The sequence below is a fragment of the Hemibagrus wyckioides genome, linkage group LG04 (assembly GCF_019097595.1).
Source record: "Hemibagrus wyckioides isolate EC202008001 linkage group LG04, SWU_Hwy_1.0, whole genome shotgun sequence".
Lineage (NCBI taxonomy): Eukaryota > Metazoa > Chordata > Actinopteri > Siluriformes > Bagridae > Hemibagrus > Hemibagrus wyckioides.
In genome coordinates this window covers 12,586,293-12,610,208 of record NC_080713.1, presented here as the reverse complement: position 1 = coordinate 12,610,208, position 23,916 = coordinate 12,586,293, and the positions used below count along the sequence as shown (strand labels likewise).

The 23,916-nt window shown below is 37.0% G+C and overlaps 1 protein-coding gene across 5 annotated transcripts in view; it reads right to left on the bottom strand.

Moving 5' to 3' along the window:
• Positions 1-18,375, bottom strand: part of pik3c2a (phosphatidylinositol-4-phosphate 3-kinase, catalytic subunit type 2 alpha) — an 83,228-nt gene extending 64,853 nt beyond the window's left edge. Inside the window, exons 1-4 of one of the 5 annotated variants that reach the window (XM_058388042.1) lie at positions 18,133-18,375; positions 7,807-8,906; positions 4,770-4,870; positions 4,350-4,510 (exon numbers count right to left, since the gene is read on the bottom strand). In XM_058388042.1, the coding sequence (XP_058244025.1) occupies positions 4,350-4,510; positions 4,770-4,870; positions 7,807-8,835 (1,291 nt within the window). In that variant the 5' untranslated portion in view covers positions 8,836-8,906; positions 18,133-18,375. Of the gene's footprint in view, positions 1-4,349; positions 4,511-4,769; positions 4,871-7,806; positions 8,907-17,095; positions 17,251-17,505; positions 17,730-18,132 lie in introns of those variants that run through there. The other 4 variants (XM_058388039.1, XM_058388040.1, XM_058388041.1 and 1 more) reach the window with 4 other exon arrangements.
• Between the last annotated feature and the right edge of the window lie 5,541 nt (positions 18,376-23,916).

The following is a 23,916-nucleotide window of genomic DNA, read 5'->3' as shown; positions in this document are numbered from 1 at the left end:
ATGTTGGAATACTGCTTCAGTAAGTAGCAGTTTGTTGACATTCTTGGTTCCCTCAATGAACTGTAGCTCCCCAGTGCTGGCAGCACTCATGCTTGACTGTAGGCAAGACACACTTGTCTTTGTACTCCTCACCTGGTTGCCGCCACACACGCTTGACACCATCTGAACCAAATTTATCTTGGTCTCATCGGACCACAGGACATGGTTCCAGTAATCCATGTCCTTAGTCTGCTTGTCTTCAGCAAACTGTATGTGGGCTTTCTTGTGCCTCATCTTTAGAAGAGGCTTCCTTCTGGGATGACAGCCATGCAGACCAATTTGATGCAGTGTGCAGCGTATGGTCTGAGCACTGACAGGATGTCCCCCACCCCTTCCACCTCTGCAGCAATGCTGGCAGCACTCATACGTCTATTTCTCAAAGACAACCTCTGGATATGACGCTGAGCACGTGCACTCAACTTCTTTGGTCGACCATGGCGAGGCCTGTTCTGAGAGGAACCTGTCCAGTAAAACCACTGTATGGTCTTGCCCACTGTGCCGCAGCTCAGTTTCAGGGTCTTGGCAATCTTCTTATAGCCTAGGCCATTTTTATGTAGAGCAACAACGTTCAGATCCTCAGTGTGTGCCATGTTGAACTTCCAGTGACCAGTATGAGAGAGTGTAAGAGCGATAACACCAAATTTAACACACCTTCTCCCCATTCACAACTGAGACCTTGGAACACTAACGAGTCACATGACACCGGGGAAATGGCTAATTGGGCCCAATTTGGACATTTCCACTTAGGGGTGTACTCACTTTTGTTGCCAACGGTTTCGACATTAACGGTTGTGTTGGGTTATTTTGAGGGGACAGCAAATTTACACTGTTATACAGGCTGTACACTTTACAATATTATTATTTATATATACATACACAATAAATATATAATACACTAATATATTACACACACACACACACACACACACACACACACACACACAGAATTCCATATGCTAAAGCAAGGTCTGATCAGTTGACAGATTATCCACTGATTCATCAAGTTTTCATGAAGAGACACTAATTTTACTACCATGTCAAGCTCTAAACTCACCAATTCAAAATGGCCATTCAGGGTCTTACAAAAGGTTGGAAAGCTGACTCCGAGTTAAAACAAACAGATACAGGTAACAACAAGGCTCGCAGGCCAAACACAGCCCGCCACAACTTTTAATCAGGCCGCCAGCAAATTCTGGTAATCAATTTAATGTGGGCTGTTTAAATATACGTCTTTGACAATTACAACACTGAGACGCAGGTGGTACTGTCCCGCTTTACTCAACTCGCTAATTTTAATCACAGACTACGGAAATAACTAAACAACCTTAATGCTACAACAATGTCTAAAAAAAAGTCCTGATCACTGAAATGCGAGACTCTGTAAAGGCATTTCAAATGAAACTGCGTCTGTGGGTTTGGCAGATGCACCAAGGCAACCTGTCTCAATTTACTATCTCTAAGTCAGTCAGTGACACGGTCACCATCCCGTTCCCAACAGATGTGTATGCCGACAAATTGAACACACTGAAAGTGGAATTCAGCAGCAGATTTGCGGATTTTAAAACACAAATTCAACCTTGACCTGCTAGTGAATCCATTTGCAGTTGATGCTGCGCCTTGACCCAAGACAAGACAGTTGGGGCAGTCGAGTTTGCACCTTTGCTACCTGAATCAATGCTACAGCTCCGCCTTCACGCTGCACGTGTCATTTCAATGTTCGGAAGCATCTACTCACACGAGCAGATGTTGTCCATAATAAAGCTGACTAAGACACCCCTCATGGACCAGCAGCTGGTCTATGTAATGAAAGTGGCCATGGCAAAGGACATTAACCCTAGAATAAACAAGATCATTTTTAAGAAAAGATAGTGTCTGGTAAGAGTTAAAAAAAGAAGAAAAGAAGCCTAATTGCTTAGGTTTGGCATAAACCCAAAGTCAGTGTCCTTTCTAGTTCAAGTTGTCTTTTCAATGTAAGAGCTACTAAAATAAGCTAAATAATACAATTATCATCTATATAGCATTTATCTATAATAGCCTACCATTGGTTGAACGTTTTGCTTTATTAAACAGTTTGTCTGAAAATTTCAGTTGTTTAAGTACTATTTTGTTTAACTAACAGTAGGCATTATCCCCAGACCATCTGTCCTTTCAAACTAGAGTTGTCTTTTCAAAGTAATAGCTTCCAAAATAAGCCAAATAATACATATCAAATACCATTTGTTGTCTATATAACATGTGGTATATATATACACTTTTTTTTTACTATTTTGTTTTATCAAACAGTATTTTTTTTAAATTGATGTTTTTAAAATACTGTTGTATACTACTGTTTAAGTCCTGTTTTATGCCGTTATGCTGGTCAGAGACCTTATTTCTTGTTTTGATAAAGATAAAGCTATGACACAAATGTGTTCCAAATGTGTTACAACTCAAAACTAAAATGAAAACCTTATTGTTTTAATAAATTTGGTTTTATGAATTGAGTTTTATATTATAAAAAACTCTAAATATATGTCCAGCCCCATAACCCTCAGCATAGCCCTTACTGAGTTTGGATTTGACACCCCTGCTCTACACAATTACTATGTTAACCTCCATAAATTTAAAAAATATTCCAAGTTTTCCAATTAACATTAGCTTCCTCTCAACATGAAACTCTGTTATCATGGTGTCAAAATCAAAACTTTTTATCCACCAATTTTAACACAGTAAATAATCTTCAAAAACTCCTCTCTATTGGCAGAACATACATAAAAATTATTACACTACCCAAAAAAAAATACTTACTTTATTGATCCCAGGTCAACCTCTACCTTCCTGGTTCATATTACTTAATTCCAGTACCACAATTTTATTGAAAAAATAAACCTTTCAGAATCAAATTAACTATAAATACCCACACCATGGAGGGCTTGAGGTTGATTATACTAATTGATGATACTACCAACTCAAATATATAATCAAAAGGGATAAATATAGCTATACAAATGAGATATGGGAGGATAATAAACAAGCACTATGCAAAGAAATCAATCAAATGCCACCCCTGCTTCAGCTGCCCAACAATTGCAGCAGCTCGATCAGCTTGGTATTAGTTTGAATAAAACTTTAAATTCACCACTTCATATAAATGAACACAATCTCATATGGGACAACCCTTACTACTGGTACTAAACCATGTTTTGAAGTCACTCTAAGATCAATTGTAACACACTTGCTACTTACTTACATTTCCAAGCTCCCACCACCAAATCAAGTCAGACAGTGATCAGGAACTGTGAACTAGCTGATGGGTGGGGGTCAACGCTAGAGACCCCACTCCCCATTCAATGCTTTGTTTAAGAGAATTACCTCTAGGCTTTTGTATTGTCACATCTTCGAGGCCTGCCCACTCAATGCCTTCTAAACTGCAACGCATGTGCCTTTTCACTGGACTTGACACCAGTACCACTGCTGTGTGTTCTGAAATCCAATAAAAGATTCCTGCTGAACACTACTTCCGAGTCCCCTGATCTGCTTCGGTGAATTCACAAAACGACTCAAAAACAGCAAAGATAAACATGCTACATTGGTATAAAAAGGCTTTATGTATGTTAAAACATGTTAATATCTTGCTAAGAAGCAGAGACAAAAAAGAAAAAAAATATATACATCTACTAAGAATATCTACAACTGATATTATTTGCTCTAAAATCAACCTACAAGAAAACACATTAGACCTTCTATTAGCATCAGAACTTTTGAATATCTCCACCTGATGGTATCTTGCTCTGGACCGGTCTTGCAAATTTTGCATGAATCCCAACAACCAGAGTTAATTAAGCTACACACAGCCACACATGCGGAACACAAATGAACACTTACAATTAGGGAAGCTATATTTTAAGTCCTGACTTCCCAAGATGGGGGCATGACAATAACAAAAAGACTTGGCGAAAAGCAAGGTCTAAAACATTCATTAACATTTAATCATTAAGTATGCATATCACTCAGTAACTCATCATTCAGTAAGTCTAAACTATGTTGCACATATGCAAAATCTCAAGAAGGTAAAAGAAGCTAAAAATTTAGTACAAACTGGTTTGCAATTAGCAAAGTAATGTGAGGAAAGGACTTTTCTTCATTCATAGGTCATGAAATTTTAACCAAAATAATATTATTAAAATAGTTTAATGATGGCATTGCTAACACTAACATGGTATTGCTAGCACTCACATAACAGCTAATCAAAGCTAGGTGAAAATTTTTAAAACACAAGAGACCTTAGTTGCCGGTGAGAATTAAAATAAATTTGTTAACAGAAGTTTTACCATCGCATGTGAAAGTCACAGGCTGCTGGGAGTCCAAAATTTCAATGGAAACTTTCACACTGCTACTACTGTCTCCCGCTACCTCCCTGTGAGAGATCACTGGGTTCAAAACGTATCCAGGATTAGTAGAATGATCATCATGTGCAAACTTTGATTTTAGTCTGTAAAGAGAATAGACAGATACATACCTTGTATATTCTGATGGCAAAAACATTTAACCAAAAAAAAAACAAAAAAACAAATGATGGCTTTAATTTAACACAGAGTATAACAATGTTCACATGGAAAGATACCACTATATCTCATGACATCACAAAACCTAAAACAATTTCAAGACTTATCATTTAACCACATGAATAGAACCTCAAACACAATCTACTCCTCACACACAGTTCTTCTCTTTTGCTAAAAATTACTTACTTTGCGATGTCTTCACCAAATGCTAAGATTTCTAGGTTTTGGGCCCAATTTTCTTGTAAAATGGTATTCTTTTTAAATGCATTCCCACTTTTATTAGTGACCTGTAAAACACAAATGAGGCAGGGTAGTTCAGATTAGCATTATACAGCATGGAAAAGGTCATTTGAACTAGCATGGCACAAAGTATTAGTGATGTTCAAAGCCCTTCTGCTAAATAATTCTTAATTACAGCCTTGTCATTTTTGTCAAAATTAAAAAAAAATTTTTATTAACAGACAGGTGAAGTTTGTGATGTTTTCTTACAAAATATTTTCACTCAGTAATCACAAATAATATATTCTTAACATCTTTTTTTCCTATAAGGGAAGGATATTAGGATGATTATATTTTACTCCAATCAAACATTACAATGTAATTTCATCAAATTGTTGAAATATGCAAAGAATCTAGTACAAACAATGTTTTTGAAAAGCAAATACTACCAGAATCTACTCCTTTGCACTGGTTATATAAATAAATTCCAAGTAAAACTTATGAAGCCATAGGTTAAACCCAAATTTGACCCCATCAAACTATAGGTCAATATAAAAATGCCATTTACCTACAAGATTCTAAGAAAGCTGCAGCACAGTTAAGCTCAAGCTTAACACCTTAACTTTAATGAATTAATTAAACATTCATTCAATAAAGCATTTGTAGATTTAGGCCTCACATAGTACTGGCTCAATGCTAGTTAGAGCAATAAATGATGTGTCACTGGCATCCAGTGAGGGATGTCTAACCTTGCTGGTATTCCATGACTTTAGTGCAGATTTTGAGAACACTCATCCTAATTTTCTTCAAGATAGACTGAACATAAACTTGTTGAACAGCTCTTTTCTGACAAGGCCTTATTTAATTATCACTTTGTAAATGAAAATTCTAGATTTAGTGCTCTTCTCTCTATGAAGTTGAAGCAAAACATTTACATAAGCAAAATATTAATCAAACCTCAATTTTGCACAACTTGACACATCAAGTTATCATATATCAGCTTTGACAAATCAATTAGTATATCTACTTGGTTCATGTCAGCAGTATTTCTAACACAACTGATTAGAGACAAATGTATTTCAGTTATAAGTCACTACACCAGGATACAGGTTACAAAATTTCTAAAAGTGTGTTGCCTCCACCAATTCATCATGGTTTGGGTCCATGATGGCTTGCCATTATCGACGGATCAATGAATTCTGTACTCCCCAGCAAATAGTCATGATATCGGTCTATGAATTGAAGCTTAACCGTAAGTGGTTCATGCAGCAAGACAAGGACCCTAAGGCTCACAAGCAAGTCTACACGATTAAAAAAAAACTAATTAAATAGAAGAAATGCAACATTTTGGAAGTCAAAGTCCAGAGTTTAAGCTAGGAGAATGAGATGTGGAAAGACCCAAAAAGAGCAGTAAAGCAAGGAAGAATGCTGAAGCAGTTACTAGATTTTAAACTATAAATTATATATAAATATATAAAATTATAGCTGCTCAAGGGCAGTCATACAAGTTACTGAATGCAAAAGGTACACATACTTTTTATTAATTTTGGTAGAAAGCCAGAAAATTTAAAAGGGTTCACAAATTTTCTGCAGCAATGCACAGAGGAATTCCAGCTTATATAACCCAAGATGTCTGTCTCTTTAAATAGTCTGGATGACGCCAGAATTTTTACTGACCTACTATATAGAAGCTCCTGACTGGCCAACTGCAGAATTAGGAGTTAGAGAGCACCTGTGATCTGGTGCCTTCATAGATGCAATCCTCGATAATCTGATCATAAGAATAGCTCCAAGGTTGTAACAATATGGTGTTCAATCAATAAAGTTAAAGATCTGGAGTGAGACGAGGCCTAAAATTGTGGACTCAACTGAAACTGGGTGTCTAAGCAAGCATGCTCACGACATGACTAAACTATGAGGCGGATGTGGTTGGAGGCTCCACAATCTCAGGGATTCTGTCTCCCGGGATGATAACTGTTGTACGTTGGGAAGAGCTGGCTTGTGGGTGAGAAATGACCAAGGCAATACCAACAAATACTAACACTGAATATTTATCATTATTTATATATATATATATATATATATATATATATATATATAAAAAAATGATAACTTTTGATAACTTTTGCTGGCCTCGCAATTACCCTTTGTGCAAAAACTACATATTTGAATCTAAGATGTGTATCAAGCACTAGCATCAATTTTTATTAATAGACACACAACGTATTAATAATGCAGTAACTTTTTTTTTAAATTAGAAACATTCAAAATGAATAGCTGGGATTTAAGCCATGTGAGCTGAAGCTGAACAGTGAACGTAAACTGAAGTGCTTTACTAACTCACCCAAACGCATCCTGTATTCTTATTAAATTAATAAGACATATCCAGAACCTAAACCTATTACAACCTGCTTCTGTGTAAAATGTGGCGAATGCACAAGTGAACTGAAGTAGAACGGTAATTAACATTGGGAATACACTTTTTCTGTTAGACACTAAAACACTATCAATAACTAAACCACAAAAATGTATTACAATATTGCACTCGTGACAACATTTTAGAAAATCAGGTTTCATATGGGCAGTTTTCACATTTTTGTTTAATATATAAAAGGTATTTGTATATTATTTTTTGCATTTTCTCATCAACTAAAATACCACTGACTATTAGAGATACCATTTTGAGTAGGACAATCAAGTATTGATTATATTTAAAGGATATTTTAGTCAGAAGACAAACCTATGACTAAAAACAAGTGCGAAGATGAACAGTGGAGCTGGCCTGACAACCTAGTTTAAATCTTTTGCTTTTAAATTTTATGCACTGATTTAAAAGTTACAAATATTATAAATAGCTTTATAGTAAATCTGTTATTTATTTGGGTTTGAGAAATTGACAATCATATAAATATCCTTTTTATACTGCATGCTCAACTTTTAACCATATAACATTTGTGTAAATGCTTTATACGGTGAAGTAGAGTAGATCTGATTCTTTTCTTACTTTACTTTGGCTGTTTAGAAAGGAGGTTGTAGGTACTTGGTTCCTGGTAACTGCCATTCCAGTAGATGCCCGTCTGGGTTGAGTTACAGTGCACTTGTCTTTTTCCTGTGTTAAAGAACTGTTGATTGTCAAGACCTCTGTGTCTTCTTGCAACACTGCATCCCAGGGGTCACTTGCAGGGACAGAATCCACTAATACAGGTCCACATAGGGCACCAGGAATATCTTCTACCTCCACTCGACGCTTGCTGAGAGGGTCCAGATCCAGCCAGTCAAAGCAGCTAATGCTAGGGGAATCAGTAGGGTGGAGTACAGGCTCCAGGGACTTGACGCTAACAGAGTTTTCATCCATGATTGAAGATCTGCCATTCCTCAAGTATTCCGAAGTGCTGGCAATCTTGTCAAAGAGCTTAGCCATTTCTGGATTAATGACTGGCTGATGAAACACCTGAGGAGTGACTGGCTGGACTGAGACAAAAGGGAGGAATGGGCTCTGTTGGGCAGGGAGATGGACAGACTGGAAAGGAAAAACTGGGCCTGGCAGGTGAGTCAGAGTAGACATAGTGGATTTTGAAGTAGAAAGCATGGATGTCCAATATAAAGGGTATGGCTTGAAAGTTTGTCCATGTGTGTTTGCTGCACTGAGGCTGTGATGCAACAGTGATGGGGGCCTACCAAAATTATCATCCAAAAGCAGCTTCTCCAGCTCTTCATTTGTCAATGTCTCCACATCAATGTCTGCAAATGTGTCCTTCTCTGCCTTCTTCTTGGGTTCTGAGTCAGGGAAGATGATGAGATCTTTCTCCAGATGGCTTAGGGACGTTACAGATGCTTGTGCATCTGTAGGGTGCACTTTCATTTGCGATGCATGGACTTGAATTTTGTGTCTCCGTTCATGTTGCATTTTATTTAATGCATCTGCCTCCATGCGCAAAGCCTCGTCCTTACCCACTCGTCCCTTTGGCCGAACCACTATGCAAGTGGCCGAACTGTCCGGCTCATACCCATTGCCACTGGACATCTGGTCCATGGTGACTTCGCCTTGCCATGAACAAAGGATGATCAAGAATAAAATAGATTGATTTGTATTGGATACAATGCCTACAAGGAGATAAAGAGAGAAAAACATCCATGAGAAACAAAAAATTGCTACATCATTCTATCAGTGACATCCTGTTGGGTGCCAACGCATACGAAAAGACTACACACAAATCAATTTAAGAGCATTCTATCAGCGCTTGGCGTCTTCAGACTCAGATATACAGTCAGGTCCATTTTAACAGACACAAGATTTGGACTCTGTATAACATCACACTGGATTTGAAATGAAGCCATCAGGATGTAATTGAAGAATAGACTTTCAGCTTAAATTCAAGGTTCTTAACAAATATAATGTGTTAACCATTTAGGAATTACAGGACAAATCACAAATGTAGAATAAAGATAAATACATCAACTTACAGTTAAACAGACATAACAGCTGCCAATGACACCAGATACAATGAACAGTATTTTGTTAACAATTTAGCTCTCCATTCAGGCACCCCTACCAGCTGTAAACCCTGATGGTCAGTCTTTGGAGATGCCCCAGGCTGCAGTATACGAAGACTAACAGTTTAAGCTTGTAGCCAAGTGCTGTGATGTTTTTTAGGAGTGTTTTTTACTGGATAAAAACATTAGTAAAATACAAAGACCATCAGAAGATGAAACTAAACAAAACTTGTTACTCAGATTTTTTATATGATGGATGACTCTTCTATAACATGCAAATTAAGGTCATGCTATGGTGTGACATAATGGCTATACTAACCATAAAAATCTGTAAAACTGCTTACAACCTCATAGCCATTCAAGTCGAGAAGATTTTATTGCCATTTCAACCATATACAACTGGTGCAGCACACATTGTAATAAAACAAAAAAATCTCCCACAAGTGTTACCCAATTTGTCCACTTATATTAGACCATATTTTTAACATTTGATGTTAGTCCATAACTTGCAAAAAAAGGTCACTGAACAGGAAGTGAAGACATCTCAAAAACACTTTGTAGTATTTTTTGTAAGTACTGTTAAATTTGTCATATACGTTTGGCAACAAGTTAAGGAACACAATTTGACATCATTTGCAACCAGGGATACTTAAAACAGGAAGTGGCATATTTGTTGCATTTGCTGAAAACAGAAACTGCTTGATGATTTGCCTATTGCAAATATGCAATATCTCTTTAGGAACAAGTGCTAATGGTCCCAATGGCTTCTGGTCTCTCAGTCACTAAGAGGTGGATAGTCAGAATAAACAGTCTGGAGCTATTACTGTGCCTGCAAAGGAATTGTAATTCCTCAAGCTACTATTAACATTTAACATTCATTATGAGCTAAACCATGTCACAAATACCCAGCACATGCACACACGCAAAGGGAAACACAAACGAACACATGCACACCAAACCCACATCTAAAAATTATTCAAAAGCATGTTGTGTGTTGTGCTGGCAGTGGCAAAACCAGAAATTCATTTGGTTGGATGATGAAATAAAATTTGTTTTTTTGAAACAGACATTGAACATTGTTTTTCCTTATTTGTACAGTAAGGATGAAATGTGCTCATGCATTTTAGGTAAATGCCGGTAATTTTCATTTGTTATTTTATGTTATTAAAAAAATTCATGAAACAATTATGATACTGAAATAAGTTTTAATAAAATAATGAACTTGAACTATATATGTGGTGGTTTAATTTGCTGTCATAAAACAATAAAAAAAAATTATTTAAATAAGCCTGTTGTGAAGCCTGTACCAGGATGCGTCTCATATCATGGCTTTAGTGCATCCCCTCATGCCCATTTGGTTACACTGTTCTGTGATTAATACAGCTTGACATAGAGAGCTCAGAAACAATGTTTAAATGGAGTCTTTGTTGACAATTAAATATTTTAAAAACAATCAATTTTAAGTTTCAATTCTGATTTAATAATAAATGTTACATTCAAAACAAAAAAAATTAAAGCTATATAAGTTTAAGATAAGTTTTGAGATACCCCAAACCCAAAAATAAATTCTAAATTCACAACCTCTTCTCCCAAAATGAGACAGCAGATTCATCTCACATCTTTCTTTCTTTCACTCCTTTTCAGCTTTTCTCATATTGTTCATAAATCTCATGTTTTTGATCAATATGAATTTCTTGTGAGCTATTTTACACCAATTTTAGGAAGATGGGCGAAAGATTCTCGGAATATTTCCCAAAATAGGTTTTGCTATGCATAACTTGCAAACTGGTTCAGAAATAGCTATAATAGCTTATAGAAATAAGCAAAAAAAATTCTCACTAGACCTCACGGCTTCCGAGATATGGCCCACAACCTACATAATAAGAAATATGCATTTCCTGAAGAAAATGCATTGGCACTGTGCAGCCTGTGGTACTCCCAGGGTCTGATGGACCCAGAATGCACTTGAACTTAACCCCACACTGAAGGTTACCACACCTCAACTTCGGAACAGGTCCTCAGAAAACAGCCCTGAATATGCCTTCCTAGTTTTGTGCATATCCATCCATCACGTATTATAGCTGTTTAATTTTTAATAATTGATGAACAGTGCTAGAAAACTGACACTATAAATAAACAATATTGAAGAACTATAAAAAAAAATAGATCAAAAGTCTGTAACAGGAGAACAGAAATTCTCCAAAATCTGAAGATCAGAACATACACGTTAGGAAATAATCAGCTTTATTTGATGATGTAATTAAACTGAAAAGCTGGTACATCAGAATTCCTAAGACTGTAAGTAAAGACTAACATCAAAATGCATTTTGTCAAATTCCCCCAAATATAATCAGAGCAAATGACTGCACCCATGTTGCTAATGGGGCATCTAGTACAAATTTCATCAACTAAAATCTTATTCTGAGAGTAATTCAATTTTTATTACCAAAACCAAACAGGCAGAGAAGCAATGCAAGAATGATGGGCTCCCCCTCCTCATTGCCGCATAACCAAGCACATCTCTAGCTACCACAAAAGCATACCTTTTAGAATGCAAGACATTTTTTTTCCTCCATGCTACTGGCAAAGCTACCTTACTCAAAAATGAACAGGATACACCACATTTGAATTGTATTGATTTTCTCTGAGTATGGGTAACTGAGCAAGAGAAGAGTCTTTCACTTTCACATATTATCAAGGTGATTATGATTTAGAAAGCAGAAATAGCATGCAGGTATGCATGTGCATGTTTTTAAAAAAAAAAAAGATTTTTAACAAAAATTCCAACAATTCCCAGGTTTTACGATGCACACACACTTTCACTCTAGAACCAATGGAAAGTTTAATAAAGGAGTCTCCTGGTCTTCAACGAGACTTGACTGCTTTTACCTCATTTATATTACCTGCTTAAGCACACAGCAAGGACAAGTAGTACCACATGCAGGTTTTGGCAATGGACTCCAGGGGTGAGAGCAGATTTGCTCACCAGGAGTTCCACAGTGCATAAGGCAAGACAAGACCAAGAGGGGGGAGATATTCATGTAGTATGAAAGAATAATTTAAAAAGTGTAAGTAAAACATAACATAAGAGCCGGGAGCTTGCCTTCTTGCTGCTACACAACAAAGCTGACTTTTTGTATGCATCATCATCATTAAAACTGCCAACGTTCATCTAAGCTAGGGTCAAATTCTGCAGCATGAATGCTTGTTTGCATTAAAACATTATTCTGTTCTATTATTAACCCAGCCAGTGTGTCCCTTAGTGCTGGTCCCAATCCCGGATGGATGGGGAGGGCTGCGTCAGGAAGGGCACCCGGCGTAAAACCTGTGCCAAATCAAATATGCGGATCATACACCAGATTAACATACCGGATCGGTCGAGGTCCGAGTTACCAACGACCACCACCAGTACTGTTGGCCAGCAGGGTACTGGTGGAAACTGCGCTACTGTTGGGAGAAGGAGAAGAAGGAGAGGGAGAAGGCATTTCCAGAGACAGCAGGAGAGGAGAAAGGGTAGAAGTGTGGAGGTGAGAGTTGGAACTCTAACTGGTAAAGGAAGAGAGCTGGTGGATATGATAGAGTGGAGAAAGGTAGATATGTGTTGTGTACAAGAGACCAAGTGGAAGGGGAGTAAAGCCAGGAGTATTGGAGGTGGTTTCAATCGGTTTTACCATGATGTAGATGGAAAGAGAAATGTTGTAGGGATAATGCTGAAGGAAGAGTATAGTAAGAGTGTAGTAGAAGTAAAGAGTGCGTTTTGTTTTTGAAATAAGTGAAAATTGTGAAGCTGGAAATTGAAGGGGTGTTGGTAAATGTCATCATGTGTGTGAGATGAAGTTGTAGCGTGTACCCAAGGAAGAAAGAGTGGTGATTGGAGCAGACATAAATGGACATGTTGGTGGGAACAGAGGTGATGGGTAGGTACAGTGTTAAGGAGAAGAATGTGGAAGGACAGGTGGTGGTAGATTTTGAAGAAAGGATGGAAATGGCAGTGGTGAATACATATTTTAAGAAGGAGGCACACAGGGTGACATGGAAGAGTGGAGGAAGGTGTACACAGGTGGACTATGTCCTATGCAGGAGATGCAACCTGAAAGAGATTAGAGAATGAAAGGTGGTGGCAGGGGAGAGTGCAACTAGACAGCACAAGATGGTAGTTTGTAGGATGACGAGGAGAACAAAGACTGAATCTCAGATGAGATGGTGGAAGCTGAAGGAAGACTGTTGTGTGAAATTCAGAGAGACCTCCCAGCACAGATGGGACAGGTGCTGGGAGGTGATGAAGGCGTACTGGACAGTTGGGCAACTACTTCAGAAGCAGTGAGGGAGACAGCTAAGAAGGTACTAGGTGCGACATCTAAACAGAGGAAAGTAGACAAAGAGACTTGGTGGTGGAATGAGGAAGTACAGTAAAAGTATAAGGAGAAAGAGGCTGGTGAAAAAGAACTGGGATAGGCGGAGATATGAAGAAAGTAGACAGGAGTATAAGGAGATGCGGCATAAGGTGAAGAGAGATGTTGCGAAGGCTAAGAAGAAAATGTATGGAGAGCTGTATGAGAAGTTGGATACTAAGGGAGGAGATGGAAGCTGATGGATCTCCATCAAACTAAAGGAGCTGATGAATGAAGAAAAGGAGAGAGAAGGCTGGATGATGTGGAAATAGTGCATCATGAAGTGAAAGGGATTAGTAAGGTTGAAGTGAGGACAGCTATTAGGAGGATGAAGAGTGGAAAGGCTGTTGGCACAGATGACATACCAGTGGAGGCATGGAGATGTTTAGGAGAGATGGCAGTGGAATTTTTAACCAGGTTGTTTACCAAAATCTTGGAAAGTGAGAGGATGCTGGAGGAGTGGAAAAAGAAGTGTACTAGTACCGATTTTTAAGAATAAGGGAAATGTGCAGACCTGCAGGAGTGGCTGGAAAGTATGTTAGGGTGGTGCAGGATATGTATGAGGATAGTCTGACAGCAGTAAGGTGTGTGGTAGTTATGACAGACTGATTCAAGGTAGAAGTAGGATTGCACCAAGGATCAGCTCTTAGCCCTCTCTTGTTTGCAATGCTGATGGACGAGGTCAGACAGGAGCCCCCATGGACCATGATATTCACAGAGAACATTGATTTGTAGTGAGAGTAGAGAAGAGGTTGAGATGAGCCTGATGAGAGGTGGAGAATAAAAGTCAGTAGGGACAAGACAATTACATGCAGTTGAATGAGATGGAGGGCTGCAGAATGGTGCAGTTGCAAGAAGTAGAGGTGAGGATGGTGGAGGAGTTTCTGTCTCCAGGCCAGCTTCTATGGCTATATACATGGCGAGAGAGTTTTTGTTATTCAATATTAAAACTATATAAGACGTTTAAGATTAATTGGTGGATGAGTTGTGTGATAGAGAAGTGAAGAAGAGGGTACAGGCAGGTTGGAATGGGTGGAGAAGAGTGTCAGGAGTGATTTATGATAGAAGGGTATCTGCAAGAGTGAAAAGGAAAATTTACAAGACTATGGTGAGACCAGCTATGTTGTATGGTTTGGAGATGATGGCGCTGACAAAAAGACAGGAGGAAGAGCTGGAGGTGGCAAAGATGCTGCGATTTGCGTTAGGAGTGACGAGGATGGAGAGGATTAGAAATGATTATATTAGAGGGACAGCACATGTGGGGCGGTTTGGAGACAAAGTAAGAGAGGTGAGATTGAGATGATTTGGGCATGTGCAGAGAAGGGATATGGATTATATTGGAAGAAAAATGCTGAGGATGGAACCACCAGGAAAGAGGAGAAGAGGAACACCAAGAAGAAGGTTTATGGATGTGGTGAGGGAAGACATGCAGGGGATTGGTGTGACAGAGGGAGATGCAGAGGACAGATTGAGATGGAGAAATATGATCCGCTGTGGCGACCCTGTAGATGTTAGAGGGAAACTGAGACTGGATCAAAAAAAAAGGAAGAATTAGTCTAACTACAGAGAAACTTTATCTGCTAACACACCTTGTTTAATAAAGACTGAGTGGGGCAAAGCTACTGCTGCATTACTGTAAAAAAATAAAAGTAAAAAGCAACAATGTTCAGGTGCTGATTCCAGAGCCAATGTGTGCTCCATTTGCTGTTTTGCAAAAAATAAAAATAAAAAAAATAAATAAAAACATTTTTCATTTATTCTGAGCCTATCCCAGAAGTCGGGAAAATTCACTCTGGATGGGACACCCGTCAATCATAGGACATCATACATGCACACATGCATATACATGCACATATGCTCAGGCTCCCACTACATGAGTTGAAATGCAACACCTTTTCAATAATATTATTGGAAAATAGAATATTATAATCTACAACCCTGTAGTTGATTTTCCTTATAACAGCACATGCCACATCATCTTATATAGTAGCAATCTGACAAGAGTTTGTTTTTTGTTGGCAATTCTTTACTCAAAGACATGTACATTTTAATTGTTTAGTTACATGGAACTTCTGCAATACAAATTAGTTCCTGTTAATGTGATTTACATAATATTATTATTGCTGACTCGTGTTTTGCAGGAACGCAACTTAAGATGTTTGACACCCTAATTAAAGTGACTTATTTAAAGTTAGCAGTGTAGTTTGGTATGCTCCAGTTTCTCGTGGTGACAAGGTGCATAGTTGAGAATGGCAGTGCTCTTTATCTTGCTTTATGATTTTTTTTTAAAAAATCTAATAATTAAAAAGAACACAATGTTTATAATGCTAGTAATTACAAGTGGATTGTAGCTATTTTACGTAAACTTTTGAACACCATTCACTAGGCTAATGTTGCGGGTCCACGGTTTCTTCGCGCCTGCACATGCAACGGAAGCAAACAGAATGAGAAAGCGTCGCATGCTTTGATAACTGTACAACTTATTACTATTTACATATTTATCTGCCCTTGGGCATTTGCACTTCTGGTAGATGCTAAACGGCATTTTGTTGCTATGTACCTGTACTATGCAATCACAATAAAGTTGTATCTATCCAGCTTGTACAAGAATCCTGATTCCTGTGTATGTGATTATGAGGACGTTTTGCCGGTTTCAGTTCTCCAAACCGTTAGTCTAAATCTGTAACTCAGTACTGTACAGAGTCGTCTAGAGAGCTAAACTGACTGCAACTTCTTGAAGTCACCCCATCCCCCCACCCATAAGAAAGCATGTGTCTTTGTTCTTTTTAGCTCTGAACTTAGCTAAAATTGAACGGAACAGTCGCATTAAGTGGTAAGCCTCCTCTCATGAGACCCATGTTCAACAATGTTACAGTATACATGAAAAGTATTTTTGCGCTATAGGTTAACTCTAAATGTTAGTTGCTAATAGACAGTCCGTTTCCCCACCTGTAACTCCAAATCCATTCATTATTATATGTAGCTCCAACAACACGCCACAAAATATCAAACCCAAAATAGAATTAAAGTATAATCGAAAAACAGGTAGACTATAAATCATAAACCTATAATATCTAAAGAACTTTCTACTACTGATAAAGTTCTTCTGAAACCGATGCCCCAGCCAGCTAAACACAAACAGCAAAACTCTCATCAAAAAGGTAAGACAATACTGTAAATTAGTTGAAAATTGTGTATCAATACAGGTAACTAATAATAGTCTAAACCACTCCAAACCAAGACAACAACAAAAACTTGTAGACATACTTTACATGAGCTTTCTGCAAATGTTTTCGAACATAGTTTTTGACCAAACAAACAAACAAAAAAAAAAAAACTAAACAAAAGCAAAGCGAGGTGCCAACACGCCTTTAGTTTACTAACGTATTAGTAAATAAAAGCTCCCACCTTTAAACTTTCCGATGTTTTAAGCTGGACATTTCCTTAAGGCCGGAAAATTTGCTCACCTAGTCTTAGACACGTCAGTTCCTGTTGGACTAGCTGCCTAAAATGGCGCAACAGCGACTCATTTTAATAGTGCACGACTGCTGAGCATATAAATGACACATCACGCTTCAAATTGAAATGGTCTGTGCAGGAACGTTTTCACGTGGACTTTTACTTCCGTTTATGTTAAACAACAACAACAACAACAACAACAAATTAGGCTGCGTTTTGTCACGACCGCCAGTTTCTCCCAGGCACACCATAGTGATGCCAGTTCCTCGACAACGATGGGCTATACTTTTTACTCAGCTGAAGTTTTATATGCAAGCATGGGTGATGGAATACAAGTACAACCTAATCGATATACTCACCGAGCACTTTATTAGGAACATCTGTACCCCTATTCAACCATGCAATTTTCTGATCAGTCAATCGTGTGGCAGCAATGCGATACATAAAATGAAGATGCAGCTGCGAGTAATGTTTACATAAATCATCAGAATTGGAGAAAAATGTTATCTGAGTGTGGCATGATTATTGGTGCCAGTTGGGCTTATTTGAGCATTTCTATAACAGCTCATCACATGGGATTTTCATGCATAACCGTCTCTAGAGTTTACTCAGAACTGAATCTCTCCGAATGTCTGCTGAGGCACACAGACCTGTCCTGTGTCAAAAGTCCAGGAAGTGGTGTAATGGTGTGGTGAACGTATTCTTGGGACATTTTGTATATCGTCCCAAAATGTACAACAGGATAAGAAGAAAACTTGTTGACGACATACGTCTCTATGCATGAAACAAATTTGTAAACAAATTCATAGTTTTCATATACATGTCTGGGCTATGGTGTATGATGACAAACAAACAATTAAATAAATCAATAAATGTCCAAGTGAAGTACAGTACAAATAGTAGACTATGCTAATATTTTACTGATTTTTTCTTTTGTATCTGCACCAGAATTTTACTTAGTGTATAGATTGTAAAAAGTTACTTACCTTTAAATGACTTAATCTTTTCATAATTACTTTTAAAAAGACGTGGAAAGTCTGCATTTGGAAAAGATTTTTTTAAACTATGTTACTGTTGTTATTGCTGTAGGAAATTAATTGTAGAATGTTACTTGGGCCAACTTATTAATATGTCGACAATTTTACTCACTCTACTGTGTTAATACAATATTTAAATGTTAATTATGGTTCTGTATAACTAGCCCAGATGACTAAATATGTCAGTGGTTTTAAGTCATCGTGCATATATTATGCTTTGACTTCGTTACAGCGGAACAACGGTTGGTGAGTATTGTTTCCACCCGACGAAGTATATGAAGCGCAATTCTCGGCCAATAGAGTGTGTTTTACTGTTCCGTGCTAAAAAAAAAAAAAAAAACGTCACGTGTTGTAAAAGTTCAGTGTTCAGTTCATAACATAAATGCAACCCAGCAATATAAACTTATAACTTATATAAGCATAACATAAAGGCAAATTTATTATTATTATATAAAGTCTGTTATTATGGCTGGGATGGCATTAAGTATGTGGTCTAACCTTCCCCTACCTGCTTCCTTAAAAATACATCAATTTAATTGTTAAAGATGAGATGTTTTTTGCATATAACTTGCAAAATATGATCAATTTTATATATATATATATATATATATATATATATATATATATATATACAGTTTTCTATTTAAAACTTGCAGATAATATTAACATACAAACCAACAAACATTTATTTTATTTTTTTTGCATATGAACATATATACCGAACAGTCAACATCGACGGGATTTTCAGCGACGTCCTTGTTTAGGTGTTTTAATAACGTTTGCTATCATACATTACCATAACATTATAAACATAATAATTATAAACATCCACAAGTGGTCCTGTTTGCGTCCTGTAGGAAAGTTTGCAAACATACATTCAGAGAATGTTTACCAGTGTTTCATCATTGTCCTGCACTGGATAAAGGGAGTATTATTTACAGTTTCTTTAAGGAACAATTAAGCAAAGTCCAGATTTGGTCACCTAACTGAGTGATTTTCAACCACTGTGCTGAGGTGAGAGATTGTCAGGTGTGCCGTGGGAAATTATCCAATTACATTTAATTGGTTAAAAAAAATATATTATTTAGTTACTAGAAATAATTTGCCATTGTTGAACATCTGTGCATGCTATGTAGTCACTGGCAGATTAATGGAAATACTCCTCTATGTCAGTAGGTAGTGCAATAGTGACCTTAATTCATGACAAGAGAAACAACGCCTGTGTAAACACATTTTGGACCCATTCATACCAATCAGTGCTTGAATGTCACCTATGTATTGTTGCTGACTATGTGCATCCCGAAGGTAGTATATGTATATATGATACAACCACTATACCCATTAACCACTTATTAATTAAGCGTTCTTTAAAACAGTACCTGGTATGTTTTAATTTATATTTGTTGGTCTACCAACACACAGTGGTTAACCTAGCTGTTTTTTGATGATCACTGGTCATTGCTTTACGAACATCTAACAAAATATACTTAAATAAATTGTGTGGAGCAAAAGATATCACATCACAATTAGCTGGAAGCTGGTTGCTTACAAAAGACTTAAATGGAGGCAGTCAATTTGTAGTTCCAATGATGTCACTCTGAACTACAACTTCTTATTGAAAAACATATGTTGAATGCCACCATTGACCATGAAGAAATCCATCATCATTTGAAAAACCGACCACAGTGCTTTTACTAACAACAGAATATCTCTCCAAAATTTACAACAGAAAACTTGTTGACGACATAGGCATGACAACAAATTCATATTTTTGACATAATTGTCTGGGCTATGGTGTAAACACACTGAGAAACAGGCGACTTTAATAAAAAACAACAACACAATATTGAATGAGAGAGGTTTCACACTGAGTGAGCATAAACAAATTGAGAGATTACATTTTTCATTATATATACTGTGTTAGGCCACAGTGTTACATTTTGTAAAATGTTTGGTTTGTTGTGTGCCATGGGATGTTTTTAATTTAAAAAAATGTGCCATGCCTCATAAAAGGTTGAAAAACACTGGCCTAACTGACGGCAGTTTATCGATGAATGCAAACTAAACTCCCCTTTGATGCAGGTTAGAAATTTACATTTAATATGTGGCACTGAGACGTACAGGTGGTGCAGAAATTGCATCATACATGGCGCATATTAAAATGCCATTGGATTTGTCAGTATTTGGGGTGAAGGGGTATTATTGTCAAAGGATGAAGGAATATCTAGATCTTTATCTATTCCCTTATCATTAAATGTGCCTACTAAGGTGATTAAGATTAGACAAGTACTTTATGTGTTCATCTGGAGGAAAAGGGAGGAGGGGGTCTTACGTATAATTTTTCTCTTGGTAAAATTCTGTCAAACTGGCGAATTCTCACAAACAAGCCCTGCTAGCATAGAATTTAATCTACAAGCACAATTTCTCACCACACAGTTATTTTATATGGATTAACAAAGACATACTATTTAAAAACAAATGTTGTTCTTTCATACATGGATAAATGAACAAATTGTTTTATTTAGGCAGTTGATTGATTCAAATGGGTATTTGATGTCTTATACTGACTTTCTTCAAAAAAATTTCAATTACCAGTTAAACCAAGAGATCTTGAGCAAATACTTTTAAGGCACTCTAGTTCAGTGGAAATCATCATATTAATAGACAACTGAGATTTGATTATATTTGATTTTTGTGCTTTTTATTTTCCGAATGATTTTTTGGAATGTAAATTTATATTATTTGGTAAATACAATATACACATGAACAAATGGGCTCTTTAAACAAATTTCTTTACATTTTTAAATGATAAATCTTTTGACAATAAAGCTTCTTTGACTTTGACTTTATGCGGCATTGAATATAAATAATAAATGTATAAAATAATAATACTTGTGGTAAGACATGGGATAATCCATATATGGATTATAAATAAATGTCCAAAACTTTACCCACTAATCATGCTGTTAAATGTATTTTATACGGGTGGGTCTTAATAGATGATGTCCAAATTAAAATGTCTATTGGTCAACTGATTTTTGAGCGTGTGTGTGTTTGGGGTGGGTGTGGGGGTTTATTTGGGGCAGTTTCAAACCCATACCATCAACCGCGAAGCGTCCGCAGACATGACAGAATAAAGTAAGTCAAGCTCTCAGTTGCAGGGGAGTTGTATTGTAGTTGCATTTAAAAGTTGACAAAAATAACGTGGGTAGGGACTGAATTCTTTGTAAACACATTCACACATAATTATTTATCATACAATTGTCATCATTCCTTTAAGCTGATTAGCAGTGTAAACCGCTAACATCAGCTAGATGTGAGGTTGATTTTTTTCCTTATGCTGAATTTTCTATTTCCACCTTAAAAGGTCCAGTAAGCTTGTGTCAGTAGATGGCGCCATGAAGTACCCCATTACATACAGCTTAGGGGGAAAAAAATGAGATCTCTGCAAAATTAATCGTTTCTCTTGTTTTGCCGTTTATAGGTATATGTTTGAGTAAAATGAACATTTTTGTTTTATTCTATTAATGACTGACAGCGTTTCTCCCAAATAAACATATTGTCATTTAGAGCATTTTTAGAGCAGAAAACAACTGGTCATAATGACAAAAAAGACCTCAACTAATGCAAAGAAAACAATCTTTTTTTTTTTTTTTTTTTCTTTTTCTTTTTCTTTTTTTTTTACAGAAGACAATACTAATGTTTTAACTTAAGAAAAGTTAAAAAAAAAAAAAATATTTGGTTTCAGTCACAGCTTTAATGTGTCTTGGAATGGATATTTCACATTGCTGTTGGGTGACTTTATGCCACTACTGGCACAAAAATTCAAGCAGCTCAGCTTTGTTTGATGGCTTTTGACCATCCATCTTCCTATTGATTTTCCAACCAGGACTTGTAGCATGGAGCTATTTGGCAAAACCAGTAATGTTGGGGAACATTATCAGAGCAGAAGAAAGCAAGTTTTCTTCCAGGACACTTGCTTGTGGCTTGATTTATGCGTCCTTCACAAAGACAAATGTGTCCAATTCCAGCCTTGCAGAAGCACCCCCAGATCATCACTGATCCACCACCAAATTTAACAGTGGGTGTGAGACACTGTAGCTTGTAGGCCTCTCCAGGTCTCGGTCCAACCATTAGACGACCAGGAGCTGAGCAAAGCTAAAAGCTGGACTCATCAGAGAAGATGACTTTACTCCAGTCCTCTATGGTCCTTATGGTCTTTAGAAAACCTCAGCCTGACTCTACTTTGATTCTTTTTGATGAAAGGCTTTATTCTAGCTTTGCATGACCTCAGCCCAGCCTCTAGGAGCCTGTTTCAAATCATCCTTGCCTTGCACTTCATCCCAGCTGCCATTTGCCATTCTTTTTGGTCACTTGATGTCATCCTATGGTTGTTGAGTGACATTTGAATGTTTTGCCGGTCATCCTGTTCAGTGAAGAGTTGTTTTTGTCCTCTGTAGCTTTGTTCTCCAATGTCTGCAGCTTGACCTGGTCCTTATGAACCTCTGTCTTTGAAATTTTAAGGATGGAAGCAACTTGGCACTCACTGTATCCCTCTGCCAGTAAACTCAGAATTGAATCCTTTTTTTCCTCACTCAAAACTTTTTTTTCGCCTCTTTTGGCATGGTCAATAGTTATTATTTGACTGAAGTTACTTTTGAGATACTACTAGCACTGTTTTTGCCATCCAGCTGGTCAATTTGGAAGTAGATAGTGATGACAACAGTGTTTTTTATACTTTTCCTCGTTAAATAAGATTTCACTAAGCAGAATGAGGTGTGCCTGTGTTAGAATTCAACAGACACTGCAGTGGAATGGCTGCCATACATGTAGAAATGCTGATTTAAGAACAATTGGAGAGATGTACATTCTGTATACAATTTCATATAAAAATAAGTGTAGGAAAATAATCTGTAAAAATGTACAATTTCAAATAAAAATAAGTGTAATAAAATAGTCAGTATGAATAAATATAAATGTGTTTTTTGTTTTTTTTTTTAAATAATGGGCCTGTGTTCATGGCATTTGGGATCTGATTCAAGAAAATAGGATTTTCTGTCTAATTTCCTGGCCATTATAATAACAATGTTATATTCATTTTCATATGAAATGGTCTCAGATGCCAAGCTCAGAGGGCCATTATTTAAGAAAGAAAATCTACAGTAAATTCTTCATAACAAGCATTTTGAAAGTATACATGCAGAAGTGTCGGAGATAATATAGAAATTAGGCAGAAATAATAATGTGAATCAGATCATCTTTTTGAAAAATTCAAATTTTATTTGATTCTCGTTATTTGCATTTATAAAACAAATTACATTTTGATAATATTTTGCATGTGAATTTTTTAAAATTTATTTGAAACATTCGACACAAAATTAACTCCATATATCAGCTAACTAATGGGGCAAACTAAAAGTACAACAGACTGGACTTTTTCCTACTTGGCATGAATGGTTGGATATTTATTCTTCTCTTGTTCTTTTTTTGCAGAATATCTGTTGTCCTGCTGGTGGTAGTGACCCCACTTCCTGCTGTTGTCCCTGGTTCCTGCCAGTTGTGTTGACCCTGTTGACCCTACTTCCTGCCAGTGCCCAATTTCAGTTGAAGGCTGTTGCAGTGTATGCAAAATACTCACTAGTTTCGGGGACTACTGCGTTAACCTTTTTCTGATTTTTTTTTTTTAAATGGTGCTTGCCATGTTTGTGGCATTACTGGATGGGAAGATAATTT